This window comes from Hyla sarda, chromosome 1 (genome assembly GCF_029499605.1).
Source record: "Hyla sarda isolate aHylSar1 chromosome 1, aHylSar1.hap1, whole genome shotgun sequence".
NCBI lineage: Eukaryota > Metazoa > Chordata > Amphibia > Anura > Hylidae > Hyla > Hyla sarda.
In genome coordinates, this window is record NC_079189.1 from 458,556,202 (window position 1) to 458,580,197 (window position 23,996).

At 40.4% G+C, this 23,996-nt stretch overlaps 1 protein-coding gene across 27 annotated transcripts in view; it reads left to right on the plus strand.

The window, feature by feature from the left end:
* NCOR2 (nuclear receptor corepressor 2) overlaps positions 1–23,996 on the plus strand; it is a 495,829-nt gene that overhangs the window by 455,904 nt on the left and 15,929 nt on the right. For 22 of the 27 annotated variants that reach the window (XM_056534054.1, XM_056534035.1, XM_056534070.1 and 19 more), the window contains 7 exons: positions 6,252–6,500; positions 7,004–7,153; positions 8,059–8,169; positions 8,297–8,465; positions 8,557–9,074; positions 14,409–14,552; positions 20,258–20,388. In XM_056534054.1, the coding sequence (XP_056390029.1) occupies positions 6,252–6,500; positions 7,004–7,153; positions 8,059–8,169; positions 8,297–8,465; positions 8,557–9,074; positions 14,409–14,552; positions 20,258–20,388 (1,472 nt within the window). The remainder of the gene's footprint in view (positions 1–6,251; positions 6,501–7,003; positions 7,154–8,058; positions 8,170–8,296; positions 8,466–8,556; positions 9,075–14,408; positions 14,553–20,257; positions 20,389–23,996) is intronic. The other 5 variants (XM_056534045.1, XM_056534139.1, XM_056534120.1 and 2 more) reach the window with 2 other exon arrangements.

Sequence of the window (23,996 nt, forward strand, 5' to 3'; positions counted from 1 at the left end):
ATCCCCTGCACTAAATTTCCTTGGCCCACCAATGCATCTTAACATTGCCTGTTTCTTTGTGCTTCTTCTAAAGAGCTTGAACAGCACATCTGGAAACCCTAGTTTACTTTGAAATCTTCACCTGGGAAAGACCTTTCTTATCCGGTGTTACTACCTTGTGTCTTGCTGTGCTGAAGCTTGCCATGATGACGTGGGACATGATATGAACTTCCACAACCCTACCTTTTTCAAATCATCAGATATTGATTAGATTTCAGAAAATCCACAGCAAAAATGCAGTAGTACCACAAAACTCTAATGCAACATGTGAACACAGCCTGAAAGTATTCTTACTTTGCAGCATTTTTCCAATTCCAATTTGCTGTGTGTAGAAACTGTGCATAGCTCTGTACTTGATTGCAATGAATGTTGGGGTTCCTCAGTTTATAAAAAGAGAAGTTCCCCTTATCCCCTTACACCCTTCCCTTCAATTCGCTGGTTGGACTTGATGGACGTATGTCTTTTTTCAACCATACTAACTATGTAAGTTATTGCTGTGTTTTAAAATATGTGAAAAAGGTGGGTTTTTATTCACCCGTATGCATCACAGAGGGCAACATTTCAGTTCACAGCCTTTTTAAGGTTTTTAAAACTTTTTTTTAAGGCCAATGCATGAATTACCAAGAACACTTTCCAATTATTACAGGATTTCCGCTTATCCAAGCATAGAATCTCCCTTTAGGGATATAGGACTTGGGGCGACCTCATAGTCAAACGGCTCAAGCAACGACTACTTACATCACTTAATATATCTCAGTCCCCAAACAAGCAAAGCAAGGAAAAAGAAATACAAAGGGGGGAAAAGGAGTAAAAGAAAAAACAAAACAAATTCCTCTCCCCATTCTCTACATCTTCCCCTATAGTCGTATTATTCCTGTTACACTGTACTTATCATAGGGTTCTTAATTCACCACTCATTCATGCCAACTTCACCATCAATATTAATGTGCTTCCAGTATCTATTTCATTTTGAACATAATTCACATAGCAAGTAAGACAAAGACTTAAAGGGGTAGTCCAGGATGCTCCAGAAAGTTAAACAAATTTGTAAATTAGAAAGTAAAATAATAGAGCGTTCCCAGTCCTCAAGTACCTCAGCCAAAAATGGTGTACAATGGATAGTTGGAAAATACATACATTTTAATATATCATATACATAAAATTTCTCACAGGGCCCATGTGATATACCATAAAATATACAAAGTAGTAAATAAACAATCTGTATAAAAGTGGAGACCTGTAAGATATGGAAGGATACTCCTGAATAGATATATGTGACCGCAATAATAGTAAATGACAGCAGTTCACATTCAATAGCAGCTCACATTCAATAATCCGGTTCGGAAAATAACTTGTGGTGCCAAGTACCGCTCACCACTTCGCCATCCAGATGCTCCGCTAATATATGGAGAGGCTGCCGGTATATAGTAGATGTTAATACGTCTCCACAGGAACAGTGTCTGGCCACGATGCTTCAAACCGTGCGCATGTAGGTGGTATGCAGAAGTGGCGCCTGACGTCACCCAGTCAGCTGTTTCAGCTGCGGCCGGCAGCCACAAAGCACTGGTTTTCTGAAGCGCTGGAGGTACACAGTGGTATGTGCAATAGTAACTGGCAGGGTACACAGATAGAGATGGCTGGAGCAGCAAGGTAACTGGAGCGGCAGGATATTCAATCCAATAGTGGTCATACAACATCAATCCAGGTAAAAGTGCTTTTTTAAGTAAAAGTCCTTCCTTTGCACCTTGTTCAGACAGGACAAACAGGTCAAACGCGTTTCGGGTTATGGACAAGTGTGTGCTAACCCCTTCCTCAGTGGCTTAAGAATGGTATACTCAGATAACAGGTCATTTATATATGCAACTCTAATTATTCTGCTGGGAATTGGGAGATCTAGATAATCTTTCAAAACAAGGCATGGATCATCAAATGATGGAATTATGAAAAGAAGGAATTATGGGAAGAAAATCATCTAAATTCTATCAAAAACATAAATAAAATCATACCTGGATCGATGTTGTATGACCACTATTGGATTGAATATCCTGCCGCTCCAGTTACCTTGCTGCTCCAGCCATCTCTATCTGTGTACCCTGCCAGTTACTATGGCACATACCACTGTGTACCTCCAGCGCTTCAGAAAACCACTGCTTTGTGGCTGCGGGCCGCAGCTGAAACAGCTGACTGGGTGATGTCAGGCACCGCTTCTGCATACCACCTACATGCACCCGGTTTGAAGCATCGTGGCCAGACACTGTTCCTGCGGAGACGTATTAACATCTACTTTATACCGGCAGCCTCTCCATATATTAGCGGAGCATCTGGACGACGATTACACAAGGAGTGGTGAGAGGTACTTGGCACCACAAGTTATTTTCAGATACCAGATTATTGAATGTGAGCTGCTATTGAATGTGAACTGCTGTCATTTACTATTATTGCGGTCACATATATCTATTCAGGAGTATCCTTCCGTACATATTGGACATTAGATTTTTCCTTTATCTTGCAGACATATAGATCTAATCAGGAGTATCCTTCCATAAATATTGGACATTATATTTTTCCTTTATCTTACAGGTCTCCACTTTTATACAGATTTGTTTATTTACTACTATGTATATTTTATGGTATATCACATGGGCCCTGTGAGAAATTTTATGTATATGATATATTAAAATGTATGTATTTTCCAACTATCCATTGTACACCCTTTTTTGGCTGAGGTACTTGAGGACTGGGAACTCTATTATTTTACTTTCTATTGTTATCTCACAGGTGTACCCAGTTAACCTTGTACATTTTTTGTTGTGAGCTGTATATTACTTTTATTAAAAAATCTTAATCCGTCCAATAATTATCAGCTGCTGAAGTTGAGCTGTTCTTTTCTGTCTGGCAACAGTGCTCTCTGCTGACATCTCTGCTGGTCTCGGGAACTGCACAGAGTAAAAGAGGTTTGCTTTGGGGATTTGTTTCTACTCAGGACAGTTCCCGAGACCGGTGTCATCAGAGAGCACTTAGACAGAAAAGAACAACTTAACTTCAGCAGCTCATAAGTACTGAAAGAATTAAGATTTTTTAATAGAAGTAATTTACTGTTTAACTTTCTGGAGCCAGTTGATATATAAAAAAAAGTTTTTTTTCTCTGGATAACCCCTTTAATGGAGTGGGCTAAAACATTGTCATGCAATGGGGTGAATAAAAAACACTTTATAATAAAAGTTTTTGTAAAGGACAGGTGTACACTTTAAAGTGAACATGTCCTTAGCAAAAACTGCAGTCATTGAGCTTGGACTCCCATGTTGTTGAGTGGATTAGGCAGTGGCTGAATGACAGACAACAGAGGGTTGTAGTCAATGGAGTATAATCAGTGCAAGGTCTTGTCAGTGGGGACCTCAGGGATCTGTACTCGGACCAATTTTGTTTAATATCTTCATTAGTGATATTACAGAAGGTCTCGATGGTAAGGTATGTCTTTTTGCTGATAACACAAAGATATAAAACAGGGTTGATGTTCCTGGAGGGATACGCCAAATGGAAAAGGATTTAGGCAAACTAGAAGAATGGTCAGAACTCTGGCAACTGAAATTTAATGCAAGATAATGCACCTGGGACTTAAAACCCTTGGGCAGAATATAGAATATTTGACACAGTCCTGACCTCAGTATCTGAGGAGAGGGATTTAGGAGTAATTATTTCAGAAGACTTAAAGGTAGTAAGACAATGTAATAGAGCAGCAGGAAACGCTAGCAGAATGCTTGGATGTATAGGGAGAGGTATAAGCAGTAGAAAGACAGACGTGCTCATGCCGCTGTACAGAACACTGGTGAGACCTCACTTGAAACATTGTGCACAGTACTGGAGGCCGTATCTCCAGAAGGATATAGATACTCTAGAGAGACTTCAGAGAAGAGCTACTAAACTAGTACATGGATTGCAGGATAAACCTTACCAGGAAAGGTTAAAGGACCTTAACATATATAGCTTGGAAGAAAGAAGAGAGAGGGGATATGATAGATACTTTTAAATACATAAAGGGAATCAACACGGTAAAGGAGGAAGCATATTTAAAAGAAGAAAAACTACCACAAGAGGACATAGTTTTAAATGAGATGGGCAAAGGTTTAAAAGTAATATCAGGAAGTATTACTTTACTGAGAGAGTAGTGGATGCATAGAATAGCCTTCCTGCAGAAGTGGTCGCTTCAAATACAGTGAAGAAGTTTAAACATGCATGGGATAAGCATAAGGCTATCCTTCATATAAGATAGGGCCAGGGACTATTGATAGGATTCAGATTATTGGGCAAACAAGATGGGCCAAATGGTTCTTATCTGCCGACACATTCTATGTTTCTTTTTATATAACTTTTTATATACCATTATATGTAATATACATTGGTTAAAATTTTTGGGCTGAAAACATGTTGTTCCTCCAGCTATTGCCTGTGTGTCTCTGTGAGAAGACCAAATACAAAAAGCGTTGGTGGGACAAACTGGGCTTTGTGCAGACTCCTGGCTTGTCAGTCATCCTGCTGTGGGAGTCAGGAGCGTGTCATGGAGCCTCAGTGTACAGGGCACTGCGTGGCCTCAGTGTACAGAGCCCTGCTTGTCCTCAGTGCACAGGGCCCTGCTTGTCCTCAGTGCACAGGGCCCTGCTTGTCCTCAGTGCACAGGGCCCTGCTTGTCCTCAGTGCACAGGGCCCTGCTTGTCCTCAGTGCACAGGGCCCTGCTTGTCCTCAGTGCACAGGGCCCTGCTTGTCCTCAGTGCACAGGGCCCTGCTTGTCCTCAGTGCACAGAGCCCTGCTTGCCCTCAGTGCACAGGGCCCTGCTTGCCCTCAGTGCACAGAGCCCTGCTTGCCCTCAGTGCACAGAGCCCTGCTTGTCCTCAGTGCACAGAGCCCTGCTTGTTTTTGCTAATGGCAGGTACACTTTAACCCCTTAAGGACTTAGGACGTATGAGTACGTCCTAAGTCCGGTCCCTGTCTATAACGCGGGATGGTCCCGACACCTATTCACAGCCGGGACCCGCGGCTAATAGCGCGCGGCCGCGATTGTTCGGCCACGCGCTATTAACCCTTCCGATGCGGCGCTCAAAGCTGAGCACCGCATCGAAAGTGAAAGTAAATGCTTCCCGGCTGCTCAGTCAGGCTGATCGGCTACCCGGAGAGAAGAAGGTCCCAACGGCAAGGCAACAATCTGTGTATGCAATCAGCCATTGCAAGCTCATAGGTCCCTATAGGAGCTATGAGCTCGCCAAAAAAAAAGTGTAAAAAAAGAAAGTTAACCCTTTCAGGTATTCCCTTCTGAATTAAAAGTTTAAATCACCCGGCATTTCCTAGTAACAAAATAAAACAGTGTAAATAAAAATAAACATATGTGTTATCACCGTGTGCGTAAATGTCCGAATTATAAAAATATGCCGCTTTTTAAACCGCACGTTCAATGGTGTACGCGCAAAAAAATTCCAAAGTCCAAAATAGTGCATTTTTGATCACTTTTTATACCACAAAAAAGTCAATAAAAAGTGATCAAAAAGTCTGATCAGAACAAAAATGGTACCGCTAAAAACTTCAGAACACAGCGCAAAAAATTAGCCCTCATAGCACCCTGAACGCAGAAAAATAAAAAAGTTATAGGGCTCAGAAAAGGACAATTTTAAACATATAAATTTTCCTGCATGTATTTATGATTTTTTTCTGAAGTAATACAAAATCAAACCTATATAAGTAGGGTATCATTTTAACCATATGGACCTACAGAATAAAGATAAGGTGTCATTTTTACCTAAAAATGTACTGCGTAGAAACGGAAACCCCCAAAATTTACAAAATGGCATTTTTTCTTCAAGTTTGTCGCACAATGAATTTTTTTTCCGTTTCGCCGTGGATTTTTCGGTAAAATGACTGTCACTGTAAAGTAGAATTGGTGGCGCAAAAAATAAGCCATAATACAGATTTTTAGGTGCAAAATTGAAGGTTATGATTTTTTAAAGGCAAGGAGGAAAAAAAGAAAATCCAAAAACGTGAAATCGCTCAGTCCTTAAGGGGTTAATATAAGTGGTGTTTATGAAAATCTTTGGTGCATACCCTACAGTGTTCTTCAGCTGCAGCAATAGGGATATATTTTATCATTATTACATCTGCCAGGTTGTCTCCATTACCTCATGAATAAATATGAGTTAATTTGTCTCATTTCAATTGCCTTTACAGCTGCCTACTACTTGCCTAGACAGCTAGCCCCAAATGCAGCATACCCCCACCTCTATCCACCATACCTCATCCGTGGGTATCCAGACACTGCTGCCATGGAGAACCGTCAGACAATCATCAATGACTACATCACTTCCCAGCATATGCATCACAATCCATCAACTGCCATGGCACAGAGGGCTGAAATGCTACGTGGGCTTCAACCAAGGGACCCGGCAATGGCTCTCAACTACACAGCAGGTCCTCGAAGTATGCACTGAATGTCTGTCCTTTAGTTTTGTATCTACAGTAATCTATTCTTAAGCAGTGCCTTTAATTCTTAACCTCACTTCCACAATGCATGCATTTTCATTGGTCCTTGTCCACAGAAGGGGTAATGAAAATAATGTGGACATTCAGGGTATGCACATATGCAGTGCAGATTTCCCTCTAGGTTTTTTTTGTTTTTTTTGTTTGTTTTTTTGTATCTGAATAACACAGTTCATGGGGTCTGTCAGTTGTCATTTGGATTCTCATCTGTCACAGCATTTATAAACAGAAACCATGAATTCTGGTGTGAACTTAACCTAATTTAACATACTGTAATGCACTGAAATAAAGTTTAGTGCACAGTTGTCCATAGGCTAACTGATAACTTTACAGAATGTATCAGATCTTGATGCGTTCAGGTAGATAAAGTACACATATAGCATTACTATGTTAGAGAGTCATTACCATTAACTAATCTCTCTGTATTGTTTTACCACTCACAGGAATTATAGACCTGTCTCAAGTGCCACATCTACCTGTCCTCATACCTCAGTCTTCAGCCTCATCTGCTGCAACGATGGACCGCATCACTTACATCTCTGGTGGGCCACAAGCTTTCAGCAACAGACTAAGTAGCTCCCCACTTTCCCCAGGTACCCCAGAATACTCATATTTATTTATTTTTATAATTTTTTTTAAACATTTTTTGTAAGATACCAAGATATCATGCCTGTTAGTTTGTTGTGTTCGTTTTAGTTTTTTTTAAAAATACATTTTGTAGGTATGTGGTAATGTGTGGTAATATGTGTGATAGATGTGTGATCCTTTAAGAGGTACTTAAGGGAAGTTTATAGACATATGTATTAAACAGCTACAAAGCCACCACACCTCCTGGATATGTTCCCTGTTAATCATCCTGCCTGATATGCATGGCTTCTGTGTCCTCTGTTGTAGTCTCTGGCTGCTTGATATTCTTTGCCATCCTTCTCTCCCCTAGCCTACATCACCCAGCAATCATTGCAGCTCATCTCTGCCAGCCCCTATCCTCCTTCTCTGAGCAGCAGAGAGAAGTTCAGTGTCTGATTGGCTAAGGCTACACACACCTCCCAGTTTTCAGTACTAAAGAGAGTGTGACAGGACAGAAACCACATGATCTGTGTCTCTCAGGATGGTGGGGGCTGCTTTTAGAGAGGGATTTGGACAGAGACCGAGTGGATGGCTGGATGATGTAATTCTCTCTTTATGCATGTAGACAACCAAAGAGGAGAAACTGCTTTATATAGCTAATGAATGATATTTAGACAAAAATAGGTTGATGAGAGGGAAAGGATGGGCTATTGGTTTAGTTCTCCGGAGTACCCCTTTAAGAGGGTCAATTTATTTGATGGAATCCTGGTCTTTTGGTTGACTTTAGTTTCTATTAGAAAGTCCCCATAAAATATTCTTTCCTCTTCTGGGATTTAAACATAACAATTAGTTTAACTACAGTCTCATTCATACTTACTATATTGTTTCTATACTCTTTACATTTATAATATAATTAATGTTCTTGGTACAGCAACAACCACACACATGACCAAGCAGACCTCATCAACCTCAGAGCGAGAAAGAGATAGGGAGAAATCAGTGCTTACAACAACAGTGGAGCATGCTCCCATATGGAGACCAGGTAAGCAATATTATATGTAACCTTATTAATCTTTCCAGTGGGAGTTCAGTGTAATCTCACCTGTGTACTGTGTACATTGGTCTTCTGGCAAGGTTTAATATTTCCATGTTTTTTTATTTATTTGCAGGCACAGAGCAAAGTAGTGGACGCTTGTCAGCTCAGAGTCACATCCACCAACATTCCCCAGCATCTCCGCGAACGCATGAGAATATACAACAGCGTCCCAGTGTTCTTCAGAATACTGGAATGAAAAACCTCATGACAAGTGCTGAGAGTGTTACTCCTTCCGTATTGCGGTAAATATTTTTATTTATTTCTATGAACAATTTACCTTAGGAGTCTTAAAGATTTTCTTATAATGGTGACTATTTTTTTTCCTCTAAATAGAACATCCTCAAGCTCTTCACCCATTCGGTCCTCGCAGTTGTCCACATCCTCTCAACGCTCAGCAAGTGAACGGGAAAGCTTTCAACCTGCAGAAAACACCATGGTACAGAAGGATATTGCAAGGTCACGAGAAGCCAAAATTGAGCGTTCAAGGACTGAAAACATATACAACTCCAAGCTGCAATCAGCAGGCCTTGAACAGACATCACCCATTAAGAACATGGAGTCCAGGTCTCATTCTTCAACTGTGGCCAATTCAGTTCATCAGTATAACAACGGACAGGGGAAAAGCCAACCTCATCAGCCCCTGGACCAGACAGCAGTGCCAGCCAGTGAGCAGCACAATAGAGACAAGACCCCAATTAAACCCTTTTCCATGCAGCAACAGGAGCTCCGATCACTCGGTAAGACCACCATGACCGCGGCCAACTTCATAGACGCCATTATCATGCGTCAAATTTCTTGTGATAACGGAAAGCGAGAAAGAGCCTCGCTAAATATCGACGCCAGTAGTGATGGTAAGACATATGGGAGCAGGTAGTTCAAAGCTTGTAGCTCAATTTTATATATATATTTTATATATATAATTTTTCCATTTTGTTTTAATGCACGTTTCGGTGATTGGCTTTTTCAGCTTCCCAGTTTTTTGTTTTTTTCTGTTTTACTTCACAAATCATTTGTCTAAATATTTTTTACCATTACTTTTTAATTTCTGATTAGATATATATTTTATGTTAGGAATATTTTTAATTTTATTGGTCCAATTTGTGCTTGGCTTGCCTTGTTGGATGCTTTATTTTGAGGGGCTTTATACAAAAGCTCAACCTGAAACAATCCTTGCTGCAATGAGATTTATAGTCATACTTTTCTTGGGATCATTTATAGAATAAGTGTAGTTCTTATCTTTGGTAGATAATATGAAAATAATTTTGCACACTGTTTAAAAATGTAAATTTTCTACATGTGCGATAGTGTTACACAAAGTAATACAATCCTATGAGGGCATCATCTAGTAGTCAGATAAGGAACAAGCATTTTAGAATAAGCTCTCTCTTATCAAATCTGAGCTGCATGCATTTTATTGATTTGTCTAGAACATTTTCCCCAGCTATAACCCAATTTCTATGTTCAGTAACCTCATCATTGACTTAGAAACACATTTAGTAAATGGAATCTGACAGGTGCTTCATGCTGCCCCAACAATGAAACAGACACAGACATCCTCATTACAGCTTGTTAAGATTTACTCATAACAAAAAATTCCTTAGTGGAGAAAGGGGTAAACTTTACAAGATCCCTTACCAGGGATCATCCCCACACTAAAACTTAACTTTCATTTGTGTTTTAGAAACAGTACCAGTAACAGCTATGTAATATCACTCTATTTGCTATCACTTGGGCTCATGGCCCGTAGACATAGAATATGTGCTTTTCAGTCCAAACAACAGATGATAAAAATGGACCGGCAACACAGGCTTATTAAAAGCTGAGGCATAGCCCCCCCCCCCCCCCCCCCCGACATGTTTTGCTCCTTAGAACCCATTGGACTGCAGCCAAAAACGGTGATATTCTCAACTAACATAGCTAAACACAAATCACCAGAGAGCCGACTCAGCACCGCAAACTTCATTTTATTCCTTAAAATATTAGGAAGTCCCCAGCTACAGGCCAGTAATGTATGTTTCTTAAAAATATTCCTACGGTGGTGCTAACATACACCGGTCCAGAGTAAATAATATTCATATCCACAAAGATAAAGAAAAAATGCCGCACTCACTTCAAGAAGGGCTTGAGAAAGCACAAACAGGCGCAAAACAGTGTCGCCCAATGTCCGTCTCTCCATCTGCCATCTCCCATCCTGCCGTCCTGTGTGTTCATTCCTACACTTTACCTGTTCAACAAGCCGAATAAAGTGTGAACAGTCTTCAATCTTCTCAAATGGTGAGTGCTGCATTTTTTCTTTATCCTTGTGGATATGAATAACGTAGCTAAACTTGTATGGCACATCAACTTAAATATTTCTGCAAATACACTTATTTAGCGCAAATTTTCCTAATACTTCCGCACCTTTCCTCCCCTTGTGGGACCGCTCATAGCTTAGTTTATCGCTCCACTGTAAGTGGTGGTTAAGCTGGTGTTTGTGTGTGTGTGTGTGTGTGTGTGTGTGTGTATATATATATATATGTATATATATATATATATATATACAGTACAGACCAAAAGTTTGGACACACCTTCTCATTCAGAGTTGTCTTTATTTTCATGACTATGAAAATTGTAGATTCACATTGAAGGCATCAAAACTATGAATTAACACGTGTGGAATTATAGACATAACAAAAAAGTGTGAAACATCTGAAAATATGTCCTATTCTAGGTTCTTCAAAGTAGCCACCTTTTGCTTTGATTACTGCTTTGCACACTCTTGGCCTTCTCTTGTTGAGATTCAAGAGGTAGTCACCTGAAATGGTTTCCACTTCACAGGTGTGCTGGTGTGGAGGAGGAGGTGTGAAGGTGTGGGGGTGCTTTGCTGGTGACACTGTTGGGGATTTATTCAAAATTGAGGGCATACTGAACCAGCATGTCTACCACAGCATCTTGCAGCGGCATGCTATTCCATCCGGTTTGCGTTTAGTTGGACCATCATTTATTTTTCAATAGGACAATGACCCCAAACACACCTCCAGGCTGTGTAAGGGCTATTTGACCAAGAAGGAGAGTGATGGGGTGCTGTGCCAGATGACCTGGCCTCCACAGTCACCGGACCTGAACCCAATCGAGATGGTTTGGGGTGAGCTGGACTGCAGAGTGAAGGCAAAAAGGGCCAACAAGTGCTAAGCATCTCTGGGAACTCCTTCAAGACTGTTGGAAAACCATTTCAGGTGACTACCTCTTGAAGCTCATCAAGAGAATGCCAAGAGTGTGCAAAGCAGTAATCAAAGCAAAAGGTGGCTAGAACCTAGAATATGACATACTGTATTTTCACACTTTTTTGTTATGTATATAATTCCACGTGTGTTAATTCATAGTTTTGATGCCTTCAATGTGAAACTACAATTTTCATAGTGATGAAAATAAAGAAAACTCTGAATGAGAAGGTGCGTCCAAACTTTTGGTCTGTACTGTATATATATATATATATATATATATATATATATATATATATATATACATACATATATATACACCAACCTGACAACTAGAGTGGAGTGGTGATTGATAACCTGAGTTTCGAGCGGTCAGCAAGGGGAGGAGAGGAGCAGGAATTCCAGAAGAAGGAGGAAAATTTGCATAAAGAATGTATTTGCTAAATATTTCCCTTGATGTGCCCTACAAGTTTAAACTATGATATTAGTATGCCTTATTAGGTTGAAGTTGTAATGAATGAGCTTCTTCCTCGTTTATCCTGCCTGTAATTCAGGCAGCATAAAGCACCTTACCAGTTCCCTTTTAACAATTTCAGTTTTGCAGTTCATCAATATTTGTCTTAGCTGCCTATATGGTATACAAAGTATACAAACACACAGCTTATTTTCTCAAGAGTTTTTCTACTACAGAAAAATGTATTAACTCTTATGAAAAATGAAATAAATGACCTTATTAATATACTTTTAGTTTTTCAGCTGTCTGGATCATCCTATTTCAATTCAGCTCCCGCAATCCCAGAAGGAAGTCCTTTGAGTCTGTTGTACTGATACAGCAGAGAGCTCTCTGTGTTTTGAAATACTTAAAGGGGGAAGGCTGTGTGGCTTACTAGCTGAGCCAACCCTTTCTCTAATATGGCTAGTATAGAGATATAGAGAAGGAGGCTGGCCCCCTTTTAAGCACCTCTCTGAAAGAAAGTGAAGAAATAATGTGTCGGAATGGCAGACCAGCAGGACTTCTGTGATCACAAGAGGGACATTAAAATAGGGTGATCTGGGCAGCTTTGAAACTAAATGATATTAATGTAAATTTTTTTATTTCATGTGCCAAAATAGAATAAATATTATCTTTTGTTGGAAACTCCATTTAATGTTAACTTGCACACTTTATGTGGCAATATCAGTCTAAGGCAGGGACTAGACAACCGCTTTTGTCACCTGACTTAGTAGCTATGCACAATACTTGTATTTCTTAGGGAGTACATTGAGTCCGTAAGAAGTGGGAAGCACATACAGTTACTATTCCTTTTTCTGTTCTTTGTCAGCTAAGTTATTTCACCATGAACAATATGAAAAGTGCATGAAAGTGCGCGGTTTCAGTTATGCCCAATAAGGTAGCCCAGCTGTTTCATTAATAGCACAAAGTTCATCTAAAGTGCAGCAGCTCCTATGTCCTGAAGATCCCAGGAGAAGCTGCAACATTTGGTGATTCCATCGCATTCAGAGAATTAGTTGCGCTCCTATTTATGCAGATTGTGGGTCTGACTGCAGGCAGATTGCGGTCACCATGGGGTGGCTTGGCTTGGTGGCGTGTCCTCACTGTGACATTTTCAGCTCTACTCAACAGCTTATAGTCATGCCAAGCAGACTTCTACATTGCTTGCTATGTGGTTCTGAGATTTTTTAGTCTGGGATGTGGATGTAAACAGCTGTGCACAATGTACACTTTGTATGCGTATTGCCTATCACATTACGTGAAAGAATACAAAGCAGAAAGAAACTAAAGTGAGAATTATCTGCTTTTTATATATTTCCAACACGGACGGTAAATAGAATGTTCTCGAAAATCATCAAAATATGAGAGCTACCATAGATGGCAGAAGTTCTTACTGATGATCAGTGGGACATAGTTCATCTTCAAAATCACACAAGAGAGACCTATGCTTGAAGGGTGGTTAATTGTAAGGACTTTATAGTGCACCTTCAAACTCCTCAAGCAGTTTCTAATAAAATTGCAAACAGGATACAGTAGTGTTTATTGAAAAACATAAGATCCAGCTCAGCAAATAGTTGCTTCAAATCTTTGGACTTTATTCCCAACACAAAGACATATAGAAATACACAGGTAGGACAGAAGGGGGTGCAGAGGTGCAACATACGGGTGTGTCGCACCTGAAACGTGTCACTTCTGTCCTAACTGTGTTCCTATATATATATATATATATATATATATATATATATATATATATGTGTGTGTTCCTGTATATATGTGTAATTCTAAAGAGGAAAATAAGGCATCTTAAAAAAAAAAAACTTTCACCATTATAACTATTGGATAGAAGTAAAAGTAAACTGTGGGATTGAATAGTCCCTGTGTAAACTCTACTCCATTTTCCAAACCTGTGACTTAAATGGGTATTTTTGCTCTTCAAAAAAAAAATTATATTGCTAAGACCTTGCAGAAAGAGAAAAAAAATATACAGTTCCTTGCTGATCCTGCCACACCTTCAGTTCTACTTCTAGCCCCTTCCACTCGTCGCCTTAGCCTGCTTCCTAGACAAGCCATCTGAGCAGGACCTGCCCACTCAGTCAACTCTGGCCAAGATGGGACACTGCTGTGGTCAGCGACTGAGTGGGTAGGTCTTGCACTAATTGCTAGAGAGACAAGAGGTGGAGGAATTAAAATATTTAACTTTTTGTTTTAATACACTTTTGGCCTTAGCTCAAAAACTAAAGTGGCAATGTAAAGCCAAAAAAAATGCCAGGAAAAACCTGTGTGTAAACTTGTCCCTAAAGTCTTAATCCGAGTCAGCTGTGTGAAGTCTGTGTTTGTTTGCTCCATGGTCTTTAACTACTCTTCTAGTACTATTGATTTCTTATAAAATCCTGAACATCAAAGTGAGAACATTTTGCACAGTTGCATTATTTTTCCTGTTGTTAGAGGGTGGGAAGCTTGATTGAAATGCTAATGTCTGTCCATCTGATTAGGATTTCCCACTGGGTACAGCCCTGACAGACGTGATGCAGTTAGCCCTCTGAGTTCATCACGCCTGTCTCATGAGAAGCAGGTCCGAGTTGCCATGCAAGAAGCTGAAAATGCCCGTCTGGAGCATGAATCAAGACACAAACAAGGTGATTGTAAGCCTCTGGTGTGTTTAAAGACATAATGTGCCAACAAAATGCTGCCATATCATATAGATGTATATTTATATTTGCGTGTTGTGTTTTATTTTATTATTATTTAAGTAAACAGTTACTGTATATACAACTTGTGTACACAATTGAGTTCATCATCGCTTTAATAAAAATCTAATCCTTTATTGAAATCAGTATATAAAATATATATTTTTTAACAGAACAATTCTCTACAAAAAAAAAAATTGGAGTGTCATCAAGAGATTGCTGACAAAAATTGCAGACATCAAGCAATCATATATCTATAAATCGTCATAGTATAATCAAATTAATCCAAAACTGCACAATATACAACAGTCAACCACAATAATGTTTCAAATACGGTATCCTATATAATTGGCCATGGAGACTAGACCTATCAAAGTGCATAAAAGAATAATACTAATAAAGAGAGATCTTACCCATAATGCTGACAAGTGCCTATGCCTGCTCCCCTACGTTGTTTAGGACCATATCCTTTTTTAAGGGGTAGCTTTCATTGCTTGGGTAAGCTGGTACCTTTTGTACCAGCCATATAGTAATTTGACTAGTGTACATCGCCAATTCTCAGCTCTCCCACCATAATGCGCTCACTAGCCTTATGCCCCACTCCAGGTAGCTGCCCCAGACTGTGCAGGCTCAGGATCACATCACCGAGCTTGCACGTCATACTGCAATCCGAGGGTGGGGCAGAACTCTGGAGGATGGCCGAGATACGAGCGCACCTCAGCTTCGTCATGGCTACAAAAAAAAATGGAGGCTACCTAGATGGAAAACTGATGTCTCAGGCCAGGCTATAATAAAATGAAGAGTGCCTAGATACACATTCTATATAAAAAAAAAAAAAAACCATATCAACCCTACCCTTTTGAATACCTAATTCTAAAATGCCATGGTAAAATAGTGTTACATGAAAAAATAAGTAAAAGAGCAAAAACTAGTGAATTACAATATGAATTCAGAAGTGAAACTCAATGAACACCTCACAGTGCAATACAAACCAAGTTTTGTTTAAAATGGAGTGGGGGGGGGGGGGGGGGTTGAAAACAGAGGATATCAATGGTGATGTGTTGTAGTTATTTCTTACATAGATGAAGTATAGTATAAAACAGAAAATCTTCAATGGAGAAAGGAGGGAAAAAAATACAAATATAGCATTAAAAACACAAATTGGATATGAGAACTGAAGTTATTACAAATACGATGAAAATGTAAGTTGTTCATTAAGACCCACTGGGGTCATTGTTCCTAATATCACTATTGGCACTTCTTTCTAGCCAAAATGTGCTTTATATTACACCCTCAAAAGCCACAATGATTTTTTTATGCCCCTTATTTTGAGGTGGCTAGGGTCAAAATGATATTCTAATTTGAAGTTCCTTTGGAAGCGTCTTTAGATTTGCCCAATCCTGGACCTCGCTAGCTGCCATTATGTCACTCACATGCTCACAAATGAAGACTCCAAATTGGCGGGTTATGTGGCCAATCTATATTTTGGGGCAGCTGCATGTTGCATAATTGATTACATTCTTAGAGCTGCATGAAACATACTGGTGGATAGAGGGAGTCTGAGATCCATCTGCTGTCTGAAAGTCTTTTGTCCTCAAGATGTTGGGACACTCTATGCAGCCCTCACAAGCAAAACATCCTATGCATGGGTTTGCTGCACCAAGTGGATTGGGGGGCCTTGCCTCGTAATGGCTTCTTACCAATGTATGTATGCTTTTTCTATACTCTTTTTACCATAGCCTCTATTACGGAACCTGCTGGTTCCTGACTTTCTCTTTTAAATAGCACATCAGGCGAACAAATGCGTGTAGTGAAATTTTTGCTGTAGCTTTTCTGAATATATCTGTGCTTAAAGGGGTACTCCTGCCCTAATACATTTTATCCACAATCCAAAGTATAGTGGATAAGATGTCTGATCGTGGGGGTCCCGCTGCTGGGGACCCCCGCAATCTGTCATTCAGCACCCACCTTTGCGAGCTCTCCGCAGCGCTGGAGGCTCCAAGTGTGCAGCGTGATGACCACGGGGCCAGAGTATCGTGACATCACGACTCCGCCGTGTGTGACATCATGCCCCACCCCCTCAATGAAAATCTATGGGAGTGGGCGGGACGGCCCTCGCGATCAGACATCTTATACCCTATCCTTTGGATAGGGGTAAGATTTATTAGGGCCAGAGTACCCCTTTAAACACCTATCTGATTGTTTGTAAAGTTGGATATCTAAATAATGCAACATTTTAGAACTATACACAAATGTAAATTTGACATTGATGTTATGTTGTATTGGTATTGAGAGGCCATAAGCGTTTCTAGCTGGGACACTGGGTCATGCCATATACATAAAACGTCATCTATATACCACACCCTCCTGGTGACACTTCAACTTTTTCTCTGTAGAGAATTGTTCTGTTTAAATATATATTTTCTATACTGATGTTTAATAAAGGATTGTATTTTTATACAAAAGGTGGTGAACTCAATTGTTTGTGTACACGATGTATTAGAGAGTTTCCTTTTAATTGCTAGGTATATGGATGTGCGGACACCATGTGATTAATATGGCAGCTTGCAATTTAGTGTATTGGTGGTATATTGTAGTTACAACTTGTGGTCCTAATTCCTGTATTATGACCTCAGATTATAAACCTGTTCTTTAGCAGATTGGGCTTCCTTAGACCCTGAATAAAATTCCTATCTAGGCCATATGGACTCCTGCATATTTTCCCAAATAAGCTCGCAAAAGCCTTAGAAAATAGGAACCAGGTTCTTTTCTGTCCTAGGACCAGGCTATTTTTTGTCCTCAGATCTGTAGCCCATTGATATCCACTAGAGAGCAGTTCATACAAGTTAAATTATTTTATTAAATATATTACACAGAATGGGCGAGGCTTGGTCCCCAACTGCCTACAGTCCAACAGCACTTTCTTGTACATGTTTCTACCCTGTCCATTTATTGCTGCATTATGACCCCGAGTTATAGAATTTATGAAACAAAATGGTAGGCCTACCCCTTGTGTTGAACTGTAAAGTCTGCCATTTGTCTATAGTGTAGTAATTGATGCAATACACCTGATCCAGTTTCTATGCCAAGAAAAGTTTTTTTGTTAAAGGGGTACTCCAGTGGAAAACAAAAATGTTTTTAAATCAACTGGTGCCAGAAAGTTAAACAGATTTGTAAATTACTTCTATTCAGAAATCTTTATCCTTCCAGTACTTAACAGCTGCTGTATACTACAGAGGAAGTTGCATTTCTTTCTGGAGTTCTTTTCAGTCTGACCACAGTGCTCTCTGCTGACACCTCTGTCTGTATCAGGAACTGTCCCGAGCAGGATAGGTTTGCTATCAGGATTTGCTTGAACTTTGGACAGTTCCTGACATGGACAAGAGGTGTCAGCAAAGAGCACTGTGGTCAGACTGAAAACAATTCCAGAAATAAATACAACTTCCTTTGGAGCATACAGCAGCTGATAAGTACTGGAAGGATTTAGATTTTTAAATAGATGTAATTTACAAATCTGTTTCTGGCACCAGTTGATTTTCAAAAAAAAAAATTTCCACTCGATTACCCCTTTAAACGGAAACATCCAAAGGTATATAGTCTTAGTAAATGCGGTTCATCCCCTTTATAAATAAATATTTTAAGCTTGTGGTTGCCCCTACAAGTTTGATAAAATATGGAATATATGGGTTTCTAACCCTCATACCACAATTTAATTTATTTAGATGCATATTCCCCCTTTTTTTTCTCTCTAACCATTACTAGGCTGGTAGATTATTGTTGATATATTACACAGCCTTAAAAGCCCGGCATCTTGCATCGTCTCAGCACTGTTTGGTTTGTTAAAGGGGTATTCCCAGAATGCCCCTTTAATTCTAAGATGTGTTAAATTTTCCACAACACAAGAGAAGGACTTGTGATGTTTATACCTAAACAAATATGTAAATGTTGCCCTATTCATACTCGCAACCTGTATTGTACAGTCTATCAAAGTTCTGTTTCAATGCCAATGCATTTTATGATTTTATAAAGTTATATACAAAAATTGGAAGAATACCTAAAATCTAGAAAAACAAATGTGAGACCTGTGCTAAATCTAAATCTCCCAGAATTATGATTTTTTTTTTCTTTTCACATAAACGTAGTATTCAATTGTCTTAATTGAAAAAAAGGCCTTTGAAATTTGGCCTTTTAAATTGTGAGCAATATTCAAATTAAAAGTCAAATTAAAGGGGTTATCCAGGAAAAATGTGTGTGTGTGTGTATATATATATATATATATATATATATATATATATATATTAGGGATGTAAGAAAAAATCGATTTGCGCAATTATCGTGACTTTTCACTTGCCGATACTGAATCGAATTATTTTAGTGATGTGGAATTTGTATCTCCTGACGCCCGGAACAGCATGTCCCGAGCATCAGGAGATACAAGTTCCACATTTTGTCAGCCGGATCTGACGCGGCGTCGCTCTAGGTGTATGGAGCGGGCTCCGACTCGTGCCCGCTCCATACTCTGCGGCCCCCGGCTGATTTCAGTAGCCGGGGGCCACTAATGCATCACCGTCGCTAATATCCAGCATGCGGTGCTCTGCAGTCTGTATGGAGCGGGCTCCGGACTCCTGCCCGCTCCATACTCTGCAGCCCCCGGCTGTTCTCAGTAATCGGGGGCTGCCGCTAATAGCCTGCATGCAGCGATCGCCACGGCTGGCTATTAACCCTTTAGATTGCCGCTGTCAAAGGTCACAGCGGCGTCTAAAGGGATCTGTGAATGCTCCCTGGTGGGCTGGTGGGGGGGGGGGGATCCCCCCCCCCCCCCCCCCCCCCCCGCAGTGCGATAGTGAGCGGGCGATCCACTGTGGAGGTTGCGGAGGGCATACCTCTGCTTCCCTGCTCTCCGTGGCTCTGTCATTGATAGAGCCTGGCTGGACCGGGCTCTATCAATGGATCGCAGATCAATGGAGTTCAATAGAACTTTATTCATCTGTTTGAGGAATCTAATGATTCCTAAAAGACTAATAAAGTGTATAAAAAAATTACGTAAAAATAAAGTTTTAATAAAAGTGTAAAATACACTTAGACAGAATCTTGATATATCGCGATGTATCGTCACCTAGACGGTATCGCGATATATCGAATCGCCACACTGGTATCGCGATTCGAATCGTATCGCCAAATTCTTGGCGATTCACACCCCTAATATATATATATATATATATATATATATATATATATCTCAACTGGCTCCAGAAAGTTAAACAGATTTGTAAATTACTTCTATTAAAAAATCTTAATCCTTTCGGTACTTCTGAGCTGCTGAAGTTGAGTTGTTCTTTTCTGTCAAAGTGCTCTCTGATGACACCTGTCTCGGGAACTGTCCAGAGTAGGAGTAAATCCCCATAGCAAACCTCTTCTACTCTGTGCAACTTCAGCAGCTGATAATTATTGGAAGGATTAAGATTACAAATCTGTTTACCTTTCTGGAGCCAGATGATGATAAAAAATGTTTTTTCCTGGAATTCATATATTAATTTACCATGCTGTAGTATTCCACTTCCTAGTACTGCTATTTAATGTGAATATTTTTTCATTTTGTGAGATACAGAATAATTCAGATCTACTGTAATAATCTTCTATATCTTGTTCTACAGTGCCTACAAAACACATATCTGAAGGGCATCTACGACAGAAAACAGATGGTCCACAATCTCCATGTCATACATCACAGGCTTCGTCACACCTGAAAAATCAACGTGTTGTCACTTTGGCTCAGCATATCAGTGTATGTGTCACTATTAATATACCACTGCTGTTATGTTATTGCAAAATATTACCATTTCTATGAGTATATTTACTGAGTGAATTTACAGAATGAAATGTCTGCTTCTAGCACTTAATAGAAACAACAATAAGTAAACCCTTAGTACTGTGTCCAAGCATGTCATGTAAGAGCAAATGCCTTAAAGGGAAACTGTCACTTTTTTTTAAAATATATTAATGAAATTGTTATATACAATAATTTTAGTTAATTTGTGTTTTTGGTGTATATTTTATTTGACATTTTATTCATCACAGGGGGCTGCCATTACCTAGAACATCTGTGATGTCACTTAACGACACCTTCATAGATGCTCTACGGCATTTACTGGCCATAGGAACATGAAGATTGAGACAGTCTCATAAAGGAGCATTACAGTCTAAAATGCTGTGTTCTGCCCAAGTCCGACAAAAAGGGAGCCAGCATCATGTTGGTGAAGTCCGGAAGCCTCCGCTGTAAAGCACCAGCGGCTGCTTCCGGAACTATTGTCATTCTCCCCTGCTGCTGGCTTTCCTATATACCAGCCTCTTTTTTCCTTTTAATAGAGCCGAGCTCCTACCATCCATCCTTCAGATAGTACCGGCAGCCGCAGCATCCCTGCCTCCATATGATGGAGACCTGGACATTCTGCGCCTCTCTCTGGCTTCCAGACTGCCGCCATGAGAAGGGACAAGGAATGTGGTATGAGGTCGGACCCCGTGCTGAAGGAGGATTTACACCAGGGATGCCTGCAGGTCTGTAGGGACCTTTTATAAGAAGCCTGTGTCAAAGCTGTGTGTGACCTTCAGACTCTGTCTGACTCATGGCCTTGTATCGATTACAGGGTCTGACTGTCACACATAGCTTTCCCAGGCTTCTGAATAGCCAAAATAATAGTAGAACTCCAAGGTGTGGACAGGATACACGGGCGCTCAACAACCAGGTAGCAGGATAAAATGTTTATTCACCCATAATGCAACGCGTTTCACAGCACAGCTTTAGTACAGAGAGCAGCACAGGAGAGGCAGCGTGAACACTACCGGCATCTGGAGTATTCTGCAGTATTCTCATTGTGCAACAACGGTATCACACTATGGAGCGCTGTCTATCTTTTGTTTTATTACAGGCTTCTGAATGGCACATGATCTGCTTAGCACTGACACATTTCTAGCCATTAAGGTGCCTGGGAAAGCTGTGTGTGACAGTTAGACCTTGTAATCATTACAGGGCCCTAAGTCATTACAGCATCTGACTGTCACACACAACTTTCCAATGGCAAGGAATGTGTCAGTGCTAGTCAGATCATGTGCCATGAAGAAGCCTGGGAAAGCTGTGTGTGACATTGAGACCCTATTAAATGACTAATTGCCCTGAAATGATTACAGGGTCTTACTGTCACACACAGCTTTCCCAGGCTTCTGAATAGCACATGGACTGTTCTTTAACGTCTTATCCTGCAGTGACCTCCAAACCTGCAGTCAGTATGCTAATATTACATCACTTCTCATTCTTCAGTCACCTCCAGAGCTGTACTGACTATTCTGCTGTTATATAATGGTGTATCCTCTAGTCACCTCAAGAGCTGTACTCCCTATTCTGCTTTTACATCATGTCTTAGGCCATGTTCACACATCCCAATTTCCATGCTGGATTCTGCATTGGAATTCGGCACGGAGATTCCGCTGCAGCAGAGTCCCGTTGATTTAATGGGATTCTGCTGCACTTTGCACACTGCAGAATTTCCGTGGCGGAAGTTTCCGGCACGGAATTTTCGTTTTCTATGTCCGCAGAAAGAATGAACGTGTTCTTTCTTTCTGCAGACTCTGCATGGAATGCATAGCAGTCTATCACACAGCGCATTCCTGTGCAGTTTACGGAAATATCCACACACAGATTCTCCATGCGGATATTCCGTAGTGTGGACATAGCCTTAGTCTGCAATGACCCAGCTCTGGAGGGGACATCCAGTAGTCTGTTCTTTACCACTCTTCAGACACCAACAAAATGGTGCACACAGTGCAATTGAAAAAAACTACAAAACCCCCTCCCCCCCTCTCATTTTGCACACAGACACAAAAGCAAAGTAGACGGCGAGGCCAGATTTGCAGCAATCAATTCACAAGTTGCTTGCCTTCACCAGATTCCTCATGTTAGCTCCCTCTGCTGGTCAACAGTAGGAAATATGACAAGTTATTATTAAATTTTTCATATTTTGTGACAAGTAAAAAAATATATATATTTCCAAAAATATTTTAAAAATGTGAAAACATTATTTCACCTCTAAAAAAGAAATAATAACATTTGGTGAAACATTCCCTTTAAAAAAAGTCTCTGGCCTTTTGTTTTTTGTTATAGTGCAGCTTAGGCTATTCTACAAGAATAGTGTGGAAGTTCTTGTTTCTACTGTGTGTACACCACCTCTTTTAGTTTATTTGCCATTTATGGGCTGACTACCATGTTGATTTATTTCTTCCTCTCTAATATGGCTCTGCTTAATGCAGCCTACATAACCCATGAAACCTCTAGATAAGTGATAAATCATTGACCTTAAAGGGGTATTCCAGCCATAGACATCATGTTCCTTATCCAAAGGATAGGGGATAAGATGTCTGATCGCAGGCGGCCCGCCGCTGGGACCCGCGCGATCTCCGTGCAGCTCCCGCATTCTATGCCGAGCTGCTGCTCCAGTCTCTGAAACCTCTGTGTTTCCAGGACTGGAGATGTAACCACGCCCCCTCATGATGGCAGTCACACCCCCTCCTGTAGACATGTATGGAGGGGGCGTGGTGTGGTGTGGCGTGACGTCACATCTCCAGTCCCAGAAACACAGAGGTTTTTGAGACTGGAGCAGCAGCCCAGCATAGAATGAGGGTGCGCTACAGAGATCACGGGGGTCCCAGTGGCATGCCCCCCGTGATCAAACCTCTTATCCCCTATCCTTTGGATAGAGGATAAGGTGTCTGGCCAGAATAACCCTTTAAGCTTATTGACACTGTGTAGTCTGTGCATTCCTATGAGATGCAGCATCAGCCTGTCTCCTCCTGTCAGCTTTTAGAATCAGGATGCAGGGCAAGGGCAGAGGTGTGTAAACTACATTCAGTACAATACAGAGGAGATTCTGCAGATAGCTTAAGGCTAACAACTCTGCAACTTATTATTGTACGGACCTAGTCTACAACTACTCTTCTGCTCCCTTAGAAATGCTATATATACACACAAAAGAAAAAGGAGTCATTTCACCAATTCATATAAACAATATATTTCTTTATTTAGTAACATAAAAACAAGAGAGGAAACAATCCCCAAGGGGAGAAAAAACAAGTGGCAAAGCAAAAGGGTGTCACTCCGAGCCCCTCCAGTAACCCTTATGACAATATACGACTATAAAATATTACTGTCCCCAATAAAGTGCATATGCATGAATCAAGTAGCAGGATACCTATATGTGCAATAATGCAAAACAGTACTAAAGTGCAACAGTATTACATAGTAAAAGATAGCACTATCCAGTGTCCCAAAAGAAAAATCAAAACAGCACCACAAAGGTATATATGCAAGATTAGGGGGTATACATACAGAAAATATCCTAAGTA